Source organism: Balaenoptera physalus (assembly GCF_965194825.1).
Source record: "Balaenoptera physalus genome assembly, chromosome: 9".
Classification (NCBI taxonomy): Eukaryota; Metazoa; Chordata; class Mammalia; order Artiodactyla; family Balaenopteridae; genus Balaenoptera; species Balaenoptera physalus.
Genome location: NC_138888.1, coordinates 15,546,936 through 15,566,650, shown reverse-complemented (window position 1 = coordinate 15,566,650; position 19,715 = coordinate 15,546,936). Strand labels below are relative to the sequence as shown.

The 19,715-nt window shown below is 40.9% G+C and overlaps 1 protein-coding gene across 11 annotated transcripts in view; it reads left to right on the top strand.

The window, feature by feature from the left end:
* PLEKHG1 (pleckstrin homology and RhoGEF domain containing G1) overlaps nucleotides 1–19,715 on the top strand; it is a 223,315-nt gene that overhangs the window by 171,422 nt on the left and 32,178 nt on the right. For all 11 annotated transcript variants that reach the window (XM_082474412.1, XM_082474414.1, XM_082474411.1 and 8 more), the window contains 3 exons: nucleotides 6,653–6,722; nucleotides 14,418–14,464; nucleotides 18,354–18,504. In XM_082474412.1, coding sequence (XP_082330538.1) covers nucleotides 6,653–6,722; nucleotides 14,418–14,464; nucleotides 18,354–18,504 — 268 coding nt within the window. The remainder of the gene's footprint in view (nucleotides 1–6,652; nucleotides 6,723–14,417; nucleotides 14,465–18,353; nucleotides 18,505–19,715) is intronic.

Below are 19,715 nucleotides of genomic sequence, written 5' to 3'. Positions count from 1 at the left end.
GAATCTTGTTCAGTGTAAGGCAATAGAATCTTCAAGGTCGTATTACAATTCCTGACTTCAAGTCCACATCAGTGGTCAGAGAAAGTCTTACCTGGAATATGCTCTGTAAAAGAGAACTGTGTTTCCTGTAACTGCCCATCCAAACAAGGGACTTGAACTCAAGTAAGAAATCTTATTTTCTTTTTCATAATCCTACTCAAAAAGGAGGAAATATTTGGAACAGTTGCTCTGGGAAAAGGGAAAATACCCCAAACCTGAAGGTAGAATGACTCTAATTTTAGCTTTGAGTACAAAACACAATCTATGAGTCACTCCTTCCTGCTACTGTACTTGTAAAGTTGTTCATTAGTTACACTGATGCAATGAGAAACCTAGTCCCCACCCCGTTAGGCTGTAACTCTAGAATGACAGTCTGTTTCTGGTCTTTATGGAGTCCCTTATCTCCCACATTTCATGGCCCCATCTGAGTTCCCATAGTACATGATGTATTATTTTATGTTTAGTCGTCTTCCGTATCTCCCACACTCCCCGTTGTTCACCAAACACCAGCCAGTGGCTTCCTTTCTACACCTCACATAAGAACACACCATGTTCATTCTGTCCTTAGACTCACTATCAATTTCTTAAATGACTTTCTCTTCCAACCTTCCCCAAACTCAGATATCACCTCCTCAGAGAACATTCCATGACTGCCCCAATGCTCCTCCACCACCACCCAGCCTCAGTTGCTCTCTACCACATTGTCCTCTTTATTTCCTTCATAACATAGTACAGTATCATATTCTGTTGGGTTTGTCTTGTTTTTCAGTAAAACCAATACTTTACTGTTTTTTCACATAAACATTCTTATTAAGCAATATTGTACTATGGTGTGTAAGTTTCTATTGGTAAAAGAATGAAATCTCATTTATTTTCTTTTTTTTAAATTTTATGTTATTATAGTAAGAGCACTTAACATGAGATCTACCCTCTTAAATTTTTAAGTGTTCAATACGTTATTGTTAACTTAGCTACAATGTGGTACAGCAGGTTCAACCTGTTTAGCTGAAACTTTATGCCTGTTAATTAGCAACTCCTTCATTTACTCTTACCCCCAACCCCTGCTAACCACCATTCTACTGTCTGATTCTATGAGTGTGACTATTTTAGATTTCTCACATAAGTGGAATCATGTAAATCACAAATCACGATTTGTCCTTCTGTGACTGGTTTATTTCACTTAGCATAATGTCAAGGTTCTTCCATGTTGTCACAGAATTTCTTCTTTTTTAAGGCTAAATAATATTTCATTGTATATATATATACACTACATTTTCTTTATTTATTCATCTTTATCCATTCACAGACATTTAGGTTATATCCACATTTTAGCTATTGTGAATACTTCTGCAATGAACATGGTAGTGCTGATATCTCTTCAAGATTTTGATTTCAATCTTTGTAGATAAATACCCCAAAGTTGGATTGCTGGATCATATGGTAGTTCTACTTTTCAGTTTTTGGAGAACCTCCATACTGCTTTCCATAGTGGCTGCACCATTTTGCATTCCTATCAACAGTGTACAAGAGTTCCAATTCCTCACATCCTTGCCAACATTTGTTGTCTTTTGTTTGATATTGTGTTGTTTATTTCTTCAGTTATTAACACTTATCACTCCTGATCAGAACATAAGCACCATAGGACAGAGCCTTTGTCCATGTTCTTTACCCCATCACCTCAGTGCCTATAGCAGTGCCTGACACACAAGGCTTTCAGTAATTACCACGTTGAGTGGAGAACAAACAGGGTGGTTGGCCAACTGTATCAGGATGATTGCTCTGATGACAGAGCTTGAAAGACTACTTCCTCCTCGCTGGTTCCATTATTTTAGAAAAGGGCTGTAAAGGAAAGTGGGCCAAGTGATTCACACAAGGCCTTCCAGGTAGGCAGTACGAGGTTGAAGACACTGTGATGCAGAGTCTAGCCCTCAGCTTTCTTGAGTCGATCAGGAAACAAATCTTTCAATAGATGTGTTTATCATAGAGTGTGGGACTGGGATTCAAGAGCCCTGATACTAACCCCAGCTATGCCATTAATTATTAGCTGTGTGACCTAAGGTAAGCCACCTCCCTTTTATGAGTCATGGTTTTCTCACCTTAAAATTAAGGGGTAGGACTGGAAGGTATCTGAGCTCCCTCCCAGCTCTGGTTGTTGAGCAATGAAGGCCATTCATTTATAGGTGAGCCATACTAGAGCCTGGGTGGGTCCCCTGAGACACTTCCTCCTACCAGGAGATTCAATCTGGAGATGAAATTAAAGCTCAAAGGGTAGCTTGATGAGTGTAACATTGAGAACACAGGGAGTTAAATATTGTCAAGGAGTATTTCTGTTAAGTCTTGAGAAGTAACATGATGGATTCTGCTCAAAATTCTTCTGTGCTCAGAAAGAGGATTTATATTGAAAGACCTAGATACAAAACCTGTATCCAGGGCACTCCATCCTCCAGTAATGGAAAACACTGGTCCAGATATGTTGCTTCCTTGGCTGTTCTTTTTCTTTGATCTTTTCTCTTACTTCATCCAGTATTTAGATCCTAATGATTAGATTTCAACTGCCTTTAATTTAATCACACCCATCTTTCTATAAAAGAAATTGATACAAATATCAGAACTATATTTAAACAAAACAAAAATAATCTTACAGATGATATGTTTTTATAGGAATATTAGGAAAGAATGTTTGAAATTGGGACTATTCTGAAATCATGCATTGGTAAAGTTCCTTTCAAAGTACAAGATAGATGCATCAATGGATTTTAATGTAACAGGATATAGTATATAATGGTTTCAGACTCCAACAAACCTCTAAGAAACTACCATTTGTTGAGTTTCAGTGTCTTATCAAAGAAAGCTATACATACTCACCTAAAAGGCTATTAAAATACTCCTCCCTTTTCCAGTGACATATTTGTGTGAGGCTGTTGAACACAGAGCAGATATGAGCATCCATCTGTGTTCTATTAAGTTAGATATTAGAGATTTGCAAAAATGTAAAACAGTGTTGCACTTCTCATTAAATTTTGTTTTGTTTTATAAAATCTATTTTTCACAAAAAGTTATTTGTATTAACATGTACTAAATTTATAATTAAATGAATTGATCTTTTTAAAATTATATAGCAGTCTTAATTTCTAATAAGTGTTGATATAATCCACATAAAGAATTTTTAAGAGGTAAACAGGTCTTGACCCCAAAATGTTTGAGAACCACTGCCCTGAGTAAGTAGCACCCTACACAAAGCTCCACTTCCGTGCAGAGTTTATGGTCGGCATCGTGGTGTCTCACCTTCAAACAGGACAGGATAAATGAAGATTCTCAGGTATTTGAGGAGACCCTCTAACAAGAACAACAGAAGCCCAAATGATCAGAGGAAAGGTAGTTGAGCAAAAAGCACAGAGCAGGAAAGATAAGTCCAAAATCATCATCATCAACATCACCATCTGCTTGGAAATAAGAGAAGATTTTTCACACCCATAAAATAAGAATAGAAACATAAGAAGCATCCAAAGAGCATGTAAACACACACACACACACACACCCACACACACACACACACACATTGAAATTATAAGTCAGATAGTAGAAATGAAAAAATTCAGTAGAAGGGATAGAAAATAAAGATGAAGTCTCTCAGAAAACAGAACGATAAACAAGAAGATGGAAAATAGGAGAGGAAGAATGAGAAAGATTAAAGTGTCTAATCTAATGGAGGGGAGGGAGTATTAAAGCCATAATTCAAGAACAGAGTTTCCCTAGCTTTTTGGTCCCAGGATCTGTACATGCTTAAAAATTACTAAGTGCCCAAAAAGCTTTTTTGTTTATGATTTATGATGTTTCATTTACCATGACAGAAATTAAAACTGAGAAACTATTAAGATATCAGTGGGGACTTCCCTGGTGGCTCAGTGGTTGAGAATCCACCTGCCATTGCAGGGGACATGGGTTCAAGCCCTGGTCCGGGAAGATCCCACATGACACGGAGCAACTAAGCCCGTGTGCCACAACTACTGAGCCTGTGCTCTAGAGCCCACGAGCCACAACTACTGAGCCCGTGTGCCACAACTACTGAAACCCACGCGCCTAGAGCCTGTGCTCTGCAACAAGAGAAGCCACCACAATGAGAAGCCCACGCACCTCAACGAAGAGTAGCCCCTGCTCACGACAACTAGAGAAAGCCCGTGGGCAGCAGCGAAGACCCAACACAGCCAAAAAATAAATAAATAAATTTATTTTAAAAAAAGAGATATCAATGTATTCAATAATAATAAATCCACAAATTTCTAGAAAACTTTACTACTCTTCCCACTAACATTTTTGTGTGTGTTGGAATTGTTTTACATTTTTACAAATCTCTTTACTGTTTGACTTACTAGAAGACAGCTGGATTCTCATATCTGCTTCTCCTTTCCATCTGTGATATCACAGGTCACGTGGCCTCTGGAAAGGCCAGTGTACTCTCACAAGAGAATGAAAGTAAAAAATCTAACAGTGTCAAAGTATTTTTATAAAAATATTGACCTCATGGACTTCCTGAAGGGATCTCAAGAACCCAGGGGTCATTTTGGGAACTGACACTCAAGAACATTTCCCAGATATTCAAATTGGCTCTGTGTATGAAAAAAACCCACCTCAAAACCAACCATCACAGCATTTCAGAACCATATTAACAAACAGAAAACACCAAAAACCTCCAGAATTGAAAAACAGGTCACTTGGAACCTGGATCGCAGATCAGAATGATATTGGACTTCTCAATAGCAGCATTAGAATCCATAAGGCAGCATATAGCTCCCTGAAAACTGAGGGAAAATAAGTTCCAACCAAGAATTCTATATCCATCAATATTATCAGCCAGGTGTGAAGGGAGAACATTTTGAAACAGGAAGAGTCTCAGAAAATGTACTGCCTGTCACCCCTACTGGAGTAGTAGAATCTCCCAAAGGAGACAAAATGGCTTAAATGGTATCCGAGAAACAAGGCATCCAACATGAGAGCTAGGGAAGGGCACCATCAGGGTGGTGTTGCAGAGAGGACCCAGCAGGCCTGGAGAGCACCTGTCCAGGTGGGAGTGGAAGGACAGACAGCTCTAGGAGGGAGGTCACCAAGAAAGAACACAGTCCATAGATGATCTGATGTTTGAACTCGGTGAGACAAGGGTTATACTTCTGGTGCAAAGTTGGAAGGTAAATTAGTGGAGTGTATTTTGAAAACAAAGCAAAAAAAAAAGCATTTTAACTCCAGGGAAAGCATGGTTGTACAAGAAAGGAAATGTAGTTATGGTACACTCCAAGGCCCAGCTGAGAATAATATTTACATAGCCTTTAACGTGTAAACTCTGGGGACTTCCCTGGTTGCGCAGTGGTTAAGACTCCGCGCTCCCAATGCAGGGGGCCCAGGTTCGATCCCTGGTCAGGGAACTAGATCCCCCATGCATGCCGCAACCAGGAGTTCACATGCCACAACCAAGGAACCCACTGGCCTCAACTAAGGAGCACGCCTGCTGCAACCAAGACCCAGTGCAACCAAATAAATAAAATAAATATTAAAAAAAAAAATAAAGTGTAAACTCTGACTTTTAATCTAATTAAATTTCATAACAGAGCTTGTTGAGAAGATGGGAGGAAAGGAAGCTGAGAAAATTATGGAGTAAATATCTAAAACTGAAAAAGAATGAAAATGCATTACCAGCATGTTTGGAAACGGGTACATACAGCAGAAACAGCTAGGAGTTGGAAGTGTTTCTTGGGAGTGGCAGTCGAGAATGGGAAACAAAAAGCAAGAAAGTGTAGAACTATTTTTATCATAATTCCTGCAGAACTGTTTAACCTTTTATTAAATATGTAATACACAGCTAATTAAAATAAACACTTAACATATCGAAGTACATATCAATCCAAGTTATATGGAATGCAATTTGGAAATGTGTTAACATTTAAACTGAGAATGCCTGATGACCCAGCAATCCCATTTATAGAATTGTATCCAGCCATGGGAGATCAGTTAAATTAACGATGCTACGTCCACACGTTGAAATATTATGCAGTTAGTTACTTAAAATAATGAATCATTAAAAATAATACAGATTTTCATCTGAAGAAAGAGGTTTCCTCCCCTGGCATATCTTTCCTTTAGAGCAGTATCTCCATGTAGAGTTTTATATTTCTCAGTGTGATTTTTCACTGAAGGTCTGACTCTTCCGGTGGATTCCAAGCTCCAAGAGACCAGGAACCATATCTCACTTGGCTCACTGGTGTGTTTGTTCTTAGTGCTTTGCACAGTATCTGGTACCTGGAAAGCTATTGGATGAATGAGTGAGTATGTGTGAGCATGCTACAGATGTGGACAAACTTCTAGAAGACTGAAACCATTAGGTAGGGCTTATCTCTGGGTGGGAGAGTTACAGGTCAGACCTGTGTTTACACCCCTGCTCCACCATGACCTTGGGCAAGTCCCTTATCTAAGCCTTGGATTTAATGACAAGAGGTCCTCAGTTATCCAATTAAATATGATTCCTTGTAAATGCCATATAAATGTTTAAACTTCTAAGTTATTTAAAATGTCCTCAACTCTCAGACCACAACCTAATACATTCTGGTTTTTATTTTTTTATTAGTGAACTTCTGCAAGACTTGGAAAACTGTGAAAATGATCCTGTGGCCATAGCAGAATGCTTTGTGTCCAAGGTAAGCAGGGTTCATCTCTCTGAGCCAACCAAGACAGAGACAGAGCACACATTGTTTTCATTTTAAGGTTAAAATGATCGTTGTGTTCCATATTGGCTGAGGTTCACCACTAATCTCTCTCACTCTGAGGGGTTTTTTTCTCCCCACTAGCTAGGAAAAAAAAAAACAAAAAAACCCCACAGTTCCCAGTAAGTTAGGAAATGCTAATAATTTAGTAGTTGTCCTAGAACTTGTATAGTAGCTAAATGATGTTACATATCTTTCCTAGGAAAAACTTTAATCTTGGGAAGAGGAGAGTCCAGATTAGAGAAATGTTAGAAAAATAAATACATATACAATACCACTAGACCAGTTACAAAAATCTGTTAGAATATAAATAGTATTTATATATATATGGCACTAGCCTAGTCATTAGGAGGATAAAGAGAGCAGAATTAATCTCCTGCATCTTAAAAATGCACTCTAATTTTCCTACGTTTTTCTTAAGTTGAACTGATGGTTTAGAAAAACACAAGGAAAGGATTTGAATTTTAAAGCTTAAACGACAGTTTATATTCTGTACCCAGATAAGAGAGAGAATTCTGAAACTTACAAGGGAAGCCTTTACAACAGCGGTCCCCAACCTTTTTGGCACCAGGAACCCGTTTCATGGAAGACAGTTTTTCCGCGGGGTTTGGAGGGGGGATGTTTCAGGCGGTAATGCGAGTGATGGGGAGCGATGGGGAGTGGCAGATGAAGCTTCACTCGCTCTCCCGCCACTCACCTCCTGCTGTGTGGCCGGGTTCCTAACAGACCACAGACTGGTACTGCCCTGCAGCCCAGGGATTGGGGACCCCTGCTTGACAACATTACTTTCTCGACACGCTACCTACTGTATATAAAATCTTACGTTTCTCTTAAAAATTCAACAGGTTTTGTTTAGAAAACCTCTAGCAGAAATTGTTTTTGCAGTAAAACTTCATAGGATTTTTGCAGTTGTGGTTTCAAATGTACAAAGGTTGAAGCAAAGTTCATGACAGTGCTTTGGGGTCAGCCCAGAGTTAGCACCTCATTCAGAATCCTGGAGTCCGGGGTGAACTTGAAGATGTCCTCCCAGCCTGGCTGGGCTCCGGAGTTGTTCCACGGGGTCATTTCTGATGATCCAATGGTTTTGAATCCAAACATAATACTCTAGGTTCTGCTCAAGTGTGGTTCCTTAAAGGCAGTTGATGGGCTTGTATATAAAACACTCCTGACTTTGTGGGTGCGAGTGTTCGTGCCCACACACTTACACACACAATTCTTTTCACAAGCGGCCTGTGTTACAGTGAATTCTCCTGCAGGGTAGGAATTTGGAAAAGAGAAGGAAAACGAAAGAGGAAGAAATGGGTAAAAAGATATGCTGAGTATATCAAAGAAGCTGTGTTACAATCACCACAGCACATAAACAACATAGAAGCTTTTGGAAACATTGGGGCTTTTACTGCTAACTGCAATCACACGTTGATTAAAGCTGGTCCAGCGTACGCTTAGCTCTGGCCTAATTATTCACATAAAAGTTTGTTTGTGTGCCAGGTTGCCAGCTCCCAAATCTGATTTCTCGTTGTGATGTTGCCAAGTTTAATTAGAAGACTGATTATAGCGCTCTACGCTCTCGTGTGTGAGCCGGGGATCGCGAGGGAGCGTGGGGTCTGGCACAGCCTGCTTCTTACTCAGCGCCCTGAAATTTGGAAGATGTTACACTTCCGACACACAGCCAGCTGCTCGCCTCTGGGGAGGAATGGAAAATTGCTTTAATCGAGAGGCCGTTAATGAAAGAGGTAAAGCTGGCGGCTGCCGTCTGCTTTTATCTGAGTCACTGGGGCTTCCACAGAGAGTCATCTTTGACCTTGCTTTTGTGGTATGGAGAGGCGACAGCCAGAGGAGAATACAGTACTTCTTACCTGCTGCTGCCCGTAGAAGAACAACAGGAGCTGTTGCTATTGAAGCCATTCTCGAGAGGGACGGGAAAAGTCCTTACCAGGCAGACCCAGCTCTCTCCCAGCTGAGCGTTTCTCCGCTCTTAAGACTCTGGAAACACCTGGAACAGGTTTCCTTGGTTTCCTGCCTTCACCTCCACTCTCATTTCCATCCCTCATCTTGACTGTCAGCCAGGCTGGCCCTGGGCGGAATTTAGGAGGGAGACGAAGTTTGTCTTCAGAGACCCGACCTCCCCTTAACCTCCTCCTCTCCCCTGATGCACGGCCCCCTCCCCACTGGAGCCTTTCTCTCTCCAGTGCCAGGCACCGCCACCACTTACTGAAATTATCCTCAAGAAAGTGCTGGTATCAGACATTGGTGTAATTGGAGTGCATTCAAGTCACTGTCACCTTACCCCTATGCTATTTACATAGTAAGCCTTTCTCATAGTGGCCTGTGAATAGTACTCAGGAATCAGTGAGTGTGTGTGTGTGTGTGAAAAGGAGAGAGGTGGGGTGGGGAGAAATTGACCTTATAGCAGAAGAAACCCTAAAATCATACAGATTTCTATACTCTGGTTATTCATTCAATAAACATTCAGATCCCCTGTGTGTTCAATTGGCCAGCCGTGCCTATCGTGTTTTGGTTCTTTCATAATTAAATGTCTCATTTTGACATCATCTCTAATTGCAACTGGAAAGAGTTGAATAACCAGAAGAAAATAGAAGAAAATATCTATTTTTGTATAATTTTTTTTGTATCATTGCCTTCTTTCTCCCTAAATACTTCTGAAAAGGACTTGTGTGCATATATCATAAGAAATAGGTGTTTAGGGAATTAACTAACTAGGAGTTATTGACTTTTGTGTAAAGCCATTATTTGAATTGTCCACAGAGCTTATAAATCTAAGATCCAATATGCATTTGCTTCTATATTAAGAATATGTCACTGATTTAAATCAAAACTGTCTAAGGTAGGAATAGAGCCATGATGTCACAAAATGCACAGAAATTCAGTTGTGCAGAAGCCTTGAGGCTTTATTAGGGTAGGTGTGTGTAGGTCACATAGATGATGTAATTTAAATGTTTTCATTGAGGCCGTCGTGTTTAAGTTTGGTATTCCATATGATCCTAAAAGTCCTTAAATTTGAGGAAATCGGCCTGCTAATTGTTCAATCCCAGGCTGAGTGCGGCAGGAGGCAGGAAAGAAGCAAGAAACTGAAAGGGTGTGAGCAAACGCAGGGAAAGGCTCTAGCTTGGTGTTAATTTCCTAGAAGACCTTGGGCAAATCACTTTGCCCTTCTTATCGCTGGAGCGGGGGCGGGACACTCCAGTGCCTTCAGGAGCTATACAGGTGAACATAATGGGCCCAGGTGGAGGCCAGAGCCATCGAGGTACTTATGTCTCAGGGACAGAAATGTTACCTGAAACTGTAGGCCCAGGGCCAGTGGATCTAATACTTTTTCAAGAGAAGCCAGAAATCAAGATATTTTTATCTTCTAACTTTTTGAATTTGGCAATTAATTTAGACTTTTTTAAAAATACTACGCTTAAAATTTTGGCAGCATACTAGGTTGGCAAGGCCATGGGGAAACAGACACTCCTGTAATTGTGGGAAAACAAAACAGACCCTGTGGAGGAGAATTTGGCTATATCTAGCCAAATTACATCTGAATTCACCCTTTACTCTAGCAATCCTACTTCCAGAAATCTATTCCAAAGATATAGTGAGTATACAGCATCATACGGGAGCTTGTTAGAAAGCAAATTCTCGGGCCCCACCCAAACCTACTAAAGCAGAAACTCTGGGGATGCAACCCAGTAATCTGTGCTTTAATAAGCCCTCGAGGTAATTCTAATACTCAAGTTTGAGAATCACTGGCATAGCTTGTTTTTATTTATTCAGAAATAGGGGACGTTATACTTATATTTAAATGTGTATGTTTAAAAAAAAAATAAAAAAGGATAAACTGTAAGATTAAAAGTTGGTTCCTGATGGGGAAGGGAGGGAATAGTCTAGAATGGGAAAGATTAGAAGCCAGACTTCTTTAAATGTACATTTACTTGGAGAGTTGACTTTGAAACCATATATCTATTTTACATAGTTATAAACCAAAGTTAAAGTTTAAAACAGTCTTCAAAGCACAAGGAGATCAGCTGGGTACTTTGTGACCACCTAGAGGGGTGGGATAGGGAGGGTGGGAGGGAGGGAGGAAGTCACAAGAGGGAAGAGATATGGGGAGGTATATATATGTATAGCTGATTCACTTTGTTATAAAGCAGAAACTAACACACCATTGTAAAGCAATTACACTCCAATAAAGATGTTAAAAAAATAAAATAAAATAAAAAATAAAAATTTAAAAAATTAAAAAAAAAAAATTGAAAGCAAAATGAAACAATGAGTCTAATTGCATATCCAGTTTGTGGCATGACCACACAGAGGAAATTCCAATCAATTGAAAAATATGCTATGGACAAAATACAACAAATACATCCTTAACTGTTTTCAGTAATGATATCATATATAATGGTGTTGGTATTGTTATTCTGGAATTATTGTGTATATTGTGGGATAAAGCAAATGAATATTTACATTTGTGTCACTGAGAACTGGAATTGGCAAGAGAAAGAAAATACAGAGTAAGAATGAGGCTAATTAAAAACACTGTAGTCCTGAATCTGAATTACAAGAATTAGTATAAACTAAGCATGTATTTTAGCTTTAAAAAAACACCATATTCCTAGCTTTGTCCACTGAAAAGGCCTAGGAATAATAATTAACCTAGTAGCAAGAGCATCCCTAAAACTCAGATTGTGGTTTCCACATACTACTTCCTACCTAAAGGAATCAGGGCTCTGCGAAGAGTGAGTGTAAGGAAGTAAATATACAAGATGGTCTGGAACATCTTGTCACATCAGAAAACAAGGAAGCTACTGGAGGCTGTAGGTCACGAATACTCAAGAAGAGGCTCCTACTGGGCAAAGGTGGGATCATTTGAGCATCAGTAAAGATAACTAACTGAAAACAACGAAAAATCATGAAATATGTTTATATTCATGAAATCACAGTGATATATATATATATATATATATATATAAAAAAAAAAACCCCAAGCCCTTTGCAGGATGTTAGAGAACCGATGCATTATTCTGAAAATCAAGGAAAAGAATCAAGCATTTATCCTGCCTTTCCCATACAAACCACAAACTGCAGGGTAACCAGTCTAAGGCAGTTCCTTTTTTGGAAAGATTTTGGCTAATAAATGAAGACAGAATAGTAGACTAGAAATATCACCATGTTGTAACCCCTTATGAATTAACAGATCTAGGCAATAATTACCAATGGTTATTTTTTTTTATAAATTTATTTTATTTATTTATTTTTGGCTGCGTTGGGTCTTCGTTGTTGCGCTCAGGCTTTCTCTGGTTGCGGCGAGCGGGGGCTACTCTTCGTTGTGGCATGCGGGCTTCTCATTGTGGTGGCTTCTCATTGCAGAGTATGGGCTCTAGGCGCGTGGACTTCAGTAGTTGTGGCACGCGGGCTCAGTAGTTGTGGCTCGCGGGCTCTAAAACGCAGGCTCAGTAGTTGTGGCGCACGGGCTCAGTTGCTCTGCAGCGTGTGGGATCCTCCCGGACCAGGGCTCGAACCCGTGTCCCCTGCATTGGCAGGCGGACTCTTAACCACTGCACCATCAGGGAAGCCCACCAATGGTTATTAACATCACAGAAAGAGAGAACCAGACATCATATGCCTCCCGATTTAAGTATAGTCTAACCTGTGATGTACTCGGGCCAAATTATGAAACCTAAATCTGATCAAACCTCTCCTAAACCACAAAGAGTGTGGAGGACAGGGGAACACAGTAAAGGAAGCCATAGGGATGTGATCAGCAAAACTGAGACTGTGGGAGACTCTGCAGGACAAACCATCTGGTTTTTCTTCAACTTAATTGCAAGGGGAAAATAAGAGGGGGAATTTATAGATTAGAAGGGACTTAAGAGATATCAACAATATCAAGTTGCTGTGTGTGGGTGTTATTTGGATTCCAAAGCAAACAGCAAACTATAATTTAAAAAAAAGAAAGTAGGAAATAGGAATACTGATGACAAACCCTCATGATAGTATGGAATTACTTCTTTATTTATTTTACATTTATTGAAGTATAGTTGATTTGAAATGTTGTGTTTAATTTCTGCTGTACAGCAAAGTGACTCAGTTATACATATATCTGTTCTTTTCATATTCTTTTCCATTATGGTTTATCACAGGATATTGAATATTTAGTTCCCTGTGCTCTACAGCAGGACCTTTTTGTTTGTCTATCGTATATGATGTAATAGTTTGCATCTGCTAATCCCAGCCTCCCAGTCCTTCCAATGGAATTATGTAAATATGATAATAGCATTGCGGGGATGCTTCTTTTTAAAAGTCCTCCTATTAAAGATATATACTTATTTTTTAAACATCTTTATTGGAGCATAATTGCTTTATAATGGTGTGTTAGTTTCTGCTGTATAACAAAGTGAATCAGCTATACATATACACATATCCCCATATCTCCTCCCTCTTGTTCTCCCTCCCACCCTCCCTATCCCACCCCTCTAGGTGGACACAAAGTACTGAGCTGATCTCCCTGTGCTTTGTGGCTGCTTCCCACTAGCTATCTATTTTACGTTTGGTAGTGTATATATGTCCATGCCACTCTCTCACTTTGTCCCAGCTTACCTTTCCCCCTCCCCGTGTCCTCAAGTCCATTCTCTAGTTGGTCTGCGTCTTGATTCCCGTCCTGCCCCTAGGTTCTTCATGACCTTTTTTTTTTTTTTTTTTTGTAAAAGTGAAATGATACTATGTCTAGAATTTGTTGATGAGGGAACCTGGAATATGATCATAGCAAAAGGCAAGAAGCCCCCATTAGTTAGCCAAATATTTAAGCATTTGAGTGAGGCATTGCTGCCACGCTGGACGCATACAGGTGAGTAGACTTGGATCCTGCTCTCAAAAAATTTTCAGCTTCATAGGAGAGACGGGGATTCAGTAGCTCAACAGACATTATGTGCCAGATGAACACAGTGGGGCCCCCTGTTGCAGGAACTCACAGCGTAGAGTGGGAGACAGACAGACATGCAGAAAATGTCATTATCGTTCGGCAAATGCTGCGAGATGGGCTGGTATTGGGTGTTGTGAGGTCCCAAGTAGGAGCAGTGGGCTTGGCCCAAGGACTCAGGAAGTCCCCTTAGAGGAAATAAAGCCTCAGTTCAATGTCAAGTGGTGCCTAGTAGCTATCCGATGAAAAAGGTGGGAAAGACAGTGGGCGGAGAGAACTGCACACACAGGGCTTGCAAGTGTGCAGCGGCTTTCTTGTGCCCTGCACATGCCTCCAACATGTTCTGACCACATGATATTTAAATTATCTACCTATATTTCTCTCTCACACTGCAAATCCCCCAGAGGACTACGAGCATCTGGGGGCAGAAACCCTACTGTCTTCCTCTTCCTATTTGCCTTCAGATTCAGCTAACACAGCGGACGCTCAATAAGTGTTTAATGGACTCAGATGAGTTCAAGTGCACGTGGACTCTAGGTATAACCCAAGGTAGATACAAAGGCGTGGATGATTTCCACAGGGGCTCAGGAGACAGGCCAGTGTGGTTACAGGAACAAATGTAAAGGTATGAGTGATATATCTTTTCTTTGTAATTGATTGTTGTTGTCTCGGCATTTTTTGCCCATAAACTTTCTTTTGTTTCCTTGCAGAGTGAAGAGTTCCACATTTACACCCAGTATTGCACTAACTATCCGAGGTACGCCTTGTGAATGTGCAGGAATACCTGCATATTGTTTCAAGTCAGTCCGTGCAGCGTATGTGGTCGGTAGGCGTTATGTGCCTGGCGCTGCGCTGAGTACTGTGGGAAAACTGCAAACATGCTGAGGACGGACCACAGGGGTACCCAGATATTGATCCATTCAGGCTTAGGGACTCCCTAGCAGAGCCAGCACAGGGAAAAACTGTGAAAGACCTTAAAGGAGACCAAAAAGATTGTTAGGTTTCCCTCAGTGGAAAACTAAGGAAACCAATTGTGTTGGGCTAGAAGTCTTATCTATTAACCCTTTTGTATATGCGCCATGTTTTAAAGAATATGGGATACACTGCTAATGAGTTTATATAATCTAGCTGGGGATAAAATATGTTATATTTTTGCCATATAAATTTTAGGAACTACATAAGTTTTATGGAGTTCAGAGAAAGGAAAGAACATGGTAAGCTTATGTGAGAAAAGAGAACTCATCATCCCACCTGGATCACCGCTTCAGTTTTGCTCACACTGGGGGTGTCGGCAAGAGGGCCGTTTAGGGAGCAGCCTCTGGCCAATATAGCGACCATTTCAGTAAGGGAGTCAGGCCTAAGACCACAGCTCACACTGTAGGAAATTCTTTTTTCTGCAAAGGACATTTATTGAGCACTTATTGATTTCTAAGTACTGCGCTCAATCCTGTAAATACAAAATGTGGTTGAATGTAGTTTTCCCAGGAATCTCGAGCTATTGAGGGGTTAAAGAAAAGCAGAAAACAGAGAAGACACTGACAGCACAGTGCCTGGCCCCTGACAGGTCCTCAGCAAGTGCTAGCTCATCATCGTCCCTGCCCCATCCCCACTGCGTGGATGAAATCACTGAGCCTCCAACAGGTTTATTGATTTTACAAGGGTCACCTAGCTGAGAAGTGACCAAATCTGGCTGGGATTTGAACCAAAGTTGGTCCAGCCTCAAACCTCATGCTACTACATCTTTGTGAAGTTTCTGAAGCTTTGTGATTCCCCTCACCCCATATATCTTTCTACTCTCTGTTTGCCCACGTGACTAGCAGGACTTGAGTTGTTATGTTAGGGATGAACTGGGAAGAGAGCTTGGGGGATTTTATCTACTCTGTAGCCAGTCTTGGTAGAGACGTGTCCCTAAGGATAAAGTGGGTGGTGGGGTCCACCTAGAAGAGGAGCCAGTAGACTGAGCCCCTTGTGTCACTGTGTTCAGGAAGAACAAGTGGGTCATTCCTGCTTGGGGGTGGCCCTGGAAAGCCAGTGTGGATTAAAAGACATGAAGCCAGAGGCTCAGGCTTACTGATGGCAAAATACTTTCCACTGGAGGATTTTCATCTCCCCCTCTAAATATTGGTCAGAATATCATGCTATGGTGATTTATTTGGTTGGGGATCAAGCATGCTTTTCTCAGGTTTCCCTAAAAACAAAACAAAACAATACCCCACATGCAGATTAGTACATTTATCCATATCCTTATCTGTAGACCCACCCACAGTTTACACAGTTTCACTTAAGCAGTGTTGTTTCCACCTCTCTCCTGAAGATATCAGGAAATTGTAGGATGCCCCAACTAAAGCTGTGGTCCTTATGCTAAAAGCCAGCGTTGCACCACACCCTAAGGCAGAGAAATCAAAGAATCAGCCCTCAACTTCTCCACAAAACTTCCTCCTGTGGGAAAGGAAAAAACATTCCAACTCTGAAGAATCAACAAAATTCTGGACCCAATTATCAGGATCTAAGATGCTAGAGGGGCTTGTTTGGAGCATTATGTCTGTGTAAATTTCATTATAAACATGTCATTTGAAGAAATATCTTCTGAATTTGCAATTTTGGAAGTTTATGTTAAGAAGAATTTTCTGACTTAGTAATAAGAACAGAGGGCACAAAATGAAGGCAGCTTTTATAAACTAGACTGCTTCAGGGTCAGGGGATAGGCACAGTCACTCGTGCAGGACATTTCTGAGAGCCTGTCCTTCATGGGGCACAAGTCCAAGCTTGGTGTACACTGGCAGGAAATAGGAACGAATATCCCTTGCCTTCTAGCAGTTTATATTGTTTTGAGAGTCAGAACTGAACCAAATGCAATAGTAGAACAGCCGTTAGGAAAGATCAAATCAATGAATACAAGTCAATGTAGAACCAACTCAGTCATATGTAATAGAGGCTAAAGATGCATGAGATAAACGAGGAGTAAGTCCCAGCGAGGAGAAATCAGGACAGTTTCCAGGAGGAAGTGTTTTTTATCTTGGGTCTGGCTTTGAAAAAGGAAAGAATCGTGTTAGCAGGGAACTGCTCCCCAGGCCCTCTCAGTGAAGCAGGCACATCCGGTTCGTGCCCATTTGTGTGGTTTTCATAGTCATAGAAAAAGATTTCTTCCTGTCCCCTTGCCTCCCATCAGTTTGCCCTCTGAGGCCCGAGATTTCCCGCCCCCGTCTTCACAAGCCATGAGCGCCAGGTGTTTCAGCCCATCTGACAATGCGTCTTTCCCCTTCGGATCCAGGCTGGTGATATTAAATGTCGCCTGCACACCTTGACAGATGTCTTTCTTCATACCAGTCACGCCCCAGTGACTTTGCTGGGAAGAGGCACAAGCCGTCCCTCTTGTCCCCAGGGAGGAGCACAGACCCGCTCAGGTCATTGTCCTCGGATGTCTCCCAGTGGCCTGAATCCGGAGTTCAGTGCGCTCAGGATTTCTTACAGGTCTTATCCTTGGGCAAGAACTCAAAACTTCAGATGGTTAGAAGGCCAGTGGGCAGCAGATTCTGACTCTAAAGAACCTTAGAAAAGTCCCTAGGTTACTTGATGAAGAATAGTTTTGAAATCTTAAGGGAAAAATAAAACCATTTGAACAGATACTTCTCCAAGCAATCAGCCACAAAAGGGATTCTGATCGCTTAATTAGGAGACCTCCATCCATGTCACTTCCTTCCAAGGAGTTTTATTTTGTTGTTTGGCTCTGGTTTTCTAAATTAATTCTGAAAACATATTACTGACTTGGGGAGAAAGGGGCTGAAATTACTTCCACCTGCTTCCTTCTAAGTTATGAGACCATAAGATTTTAATTTACGTGTGTATGCGCAACTATACAAGCCCACCAGCTTGCTTTATGTATAAGATATGAGCATTGTTTCAACCATCCCTCTAGGATGTTTGGGGGCTGTACTTATTGCCTCTAGGGGAGCTGAGGTGGAGGAAGAATTCCGACCTACTTTTCTAATATGCTCTATAAGGCACGCTCCTTAAGGACCAAGGTTATCCAACTGTTTCAGAAGCTGAATTTAGAATGAGGAGAGACACTTGGCGGTGGAAAGAAGGATCTGTTCAGAGATTCTCAAAGGAAAGTTCCTCGGGGGATGAGGTCTCCAAAGACCTGCACATAATGTCACTCACTTTGTGCATTTATTTAAAGGCAACCGGCAGAGGTGGTGGCAAATGTCCAGCACGGGGCTGGATCTGCTGGGAAGAAGGCACTCCTTTTGTTTAGTACGAAGGTGCCCACTCCTTGCAATCTAACTTGAAAACTGAATACAGATGTGTATTTGAGCACTGCACAAAGATGCCCAGATGGGGCATAATTAGGGGCTAACGTCCAATTTAAATCCCTTTGCAAAGCCCCGTGTCCTGGCAGGGCAGCATCTCCCTGGAGGAAGGAGCTTGCTGCTTAGCTGCCATGTGTCCATGTTTTACTACCTTCTTATAGTGTCTTTTTCTAATTCACCCACCCAGAGGGACACCTTTTCTTAACCTGCCCAGAAGCATTCTAGCTTCTCTAGCTCTTACCTGTTTTAAGGTATCAGCACACTCCGGCATTTAAAACTTGAATACTCGTGTTAAGCGTTACAATTTAGATTTTAAAACATTTCTTCTTCTTGCAGATCCGTGGCTGTGCTAACAGAGTGCATGAGGAACAAGATGCTGGCCAAATTCTTCAGGGAACGTCAGGAAACATTGAAACACTCACTGCCTCTGGGGTCCTATCTCTTGAAACCAGTTCAGCGGATTCTCAAGTATCATCTCCTTTTGCATGTAAGTTTCTGCCTGCGCTTGAAGGACTTTCTAGGGGATGGGGATTTTGTGTGTATATGTTAAGTTTAGGAGAAAAAAAAAATCAGAAAAAGCTGTGGACATATGGAAACATTTTCCACACTCATACTTTACAACTGACTAATCTGCTTTGAGGAATTAGAGATATTTATATTCTAGGCCTGCAACCTCATTGACAACAGCCAAGTAAAAAGATTCATTTTAGCTCTGATGGTGATAGGGCTTAGGAGTGACAGTTTCAGGCAGGGAGCTATCATTCATGAACAACAGATCTTTTTGTTATGTTTTATTTTATTTCCATGAGCCCGGATTCAGTAGGCAGTTGGGAGGGAGAGCTGTTTGTCATAGATTGGCTTGTGTAGGGGCAACGAGAAGGGGCTGAAAGGGGAGAAGACAGATGAGCAGCATAATGAGTGATCTTTGAGCTGGGCTTCCCATCACTTCAGGGTCTGTTTTCTTTATATCATTTCCCATTATTTGTAAAAAACTCAAGGAGACCTTAGAAACAAAAGTAGACATAGCTCTCATACATTCTCATTTCTTATCCTCTAAGGAAGCTGATAAAAATGGGAAATAGTGTTCTTGAAAGTAATTTCATTCTATAAGTAGGATTTGATTGCCTTTGCAACTTGAGAAAGACAGGATATCAGAGAGGTTGGGAGCAGGGCTCTGGGGCAAGACTGCCCGGGTTCAAATCCTGTAAATTTCCCACGTTCATGGTGCCTCGCAAGCGGTCAATAAATATGAGCTATTATTTTTATTTTATTATTTTTAATACTGCATTAAAAATCTTTTTTAAAAAAGATTTAAATCCAGAGCTCCTATATATATATCAATATGTCTGCAATTTACATGTATCGCTTTTTAAATGATTCCAGGTTTCTAACTTGCATAAGCATTCCAAGGTTGCTCAGTTCATATGCATTTAAAATTTTAAGAACTCTTTATGATCCAACTTTACCAGAAATTTCTCAGCTTTGTCTTTTTGCCTGCCTGGCTCATCTTGGGAGAATCTTGCATCCTGTGAAGCCACATCAGGGATATTACTTTAACTGTTCAATTGGTTTTAATGACCTCTAAATTTAGTGAGATTAATTTACTAAATCAGTGTCCAAATAATTCTTTAAAAAATACTAGCTTTCCCAGGATAGATCTTTGCTGGACTCTGCTAATATGGCATCTAAAACTAGTAT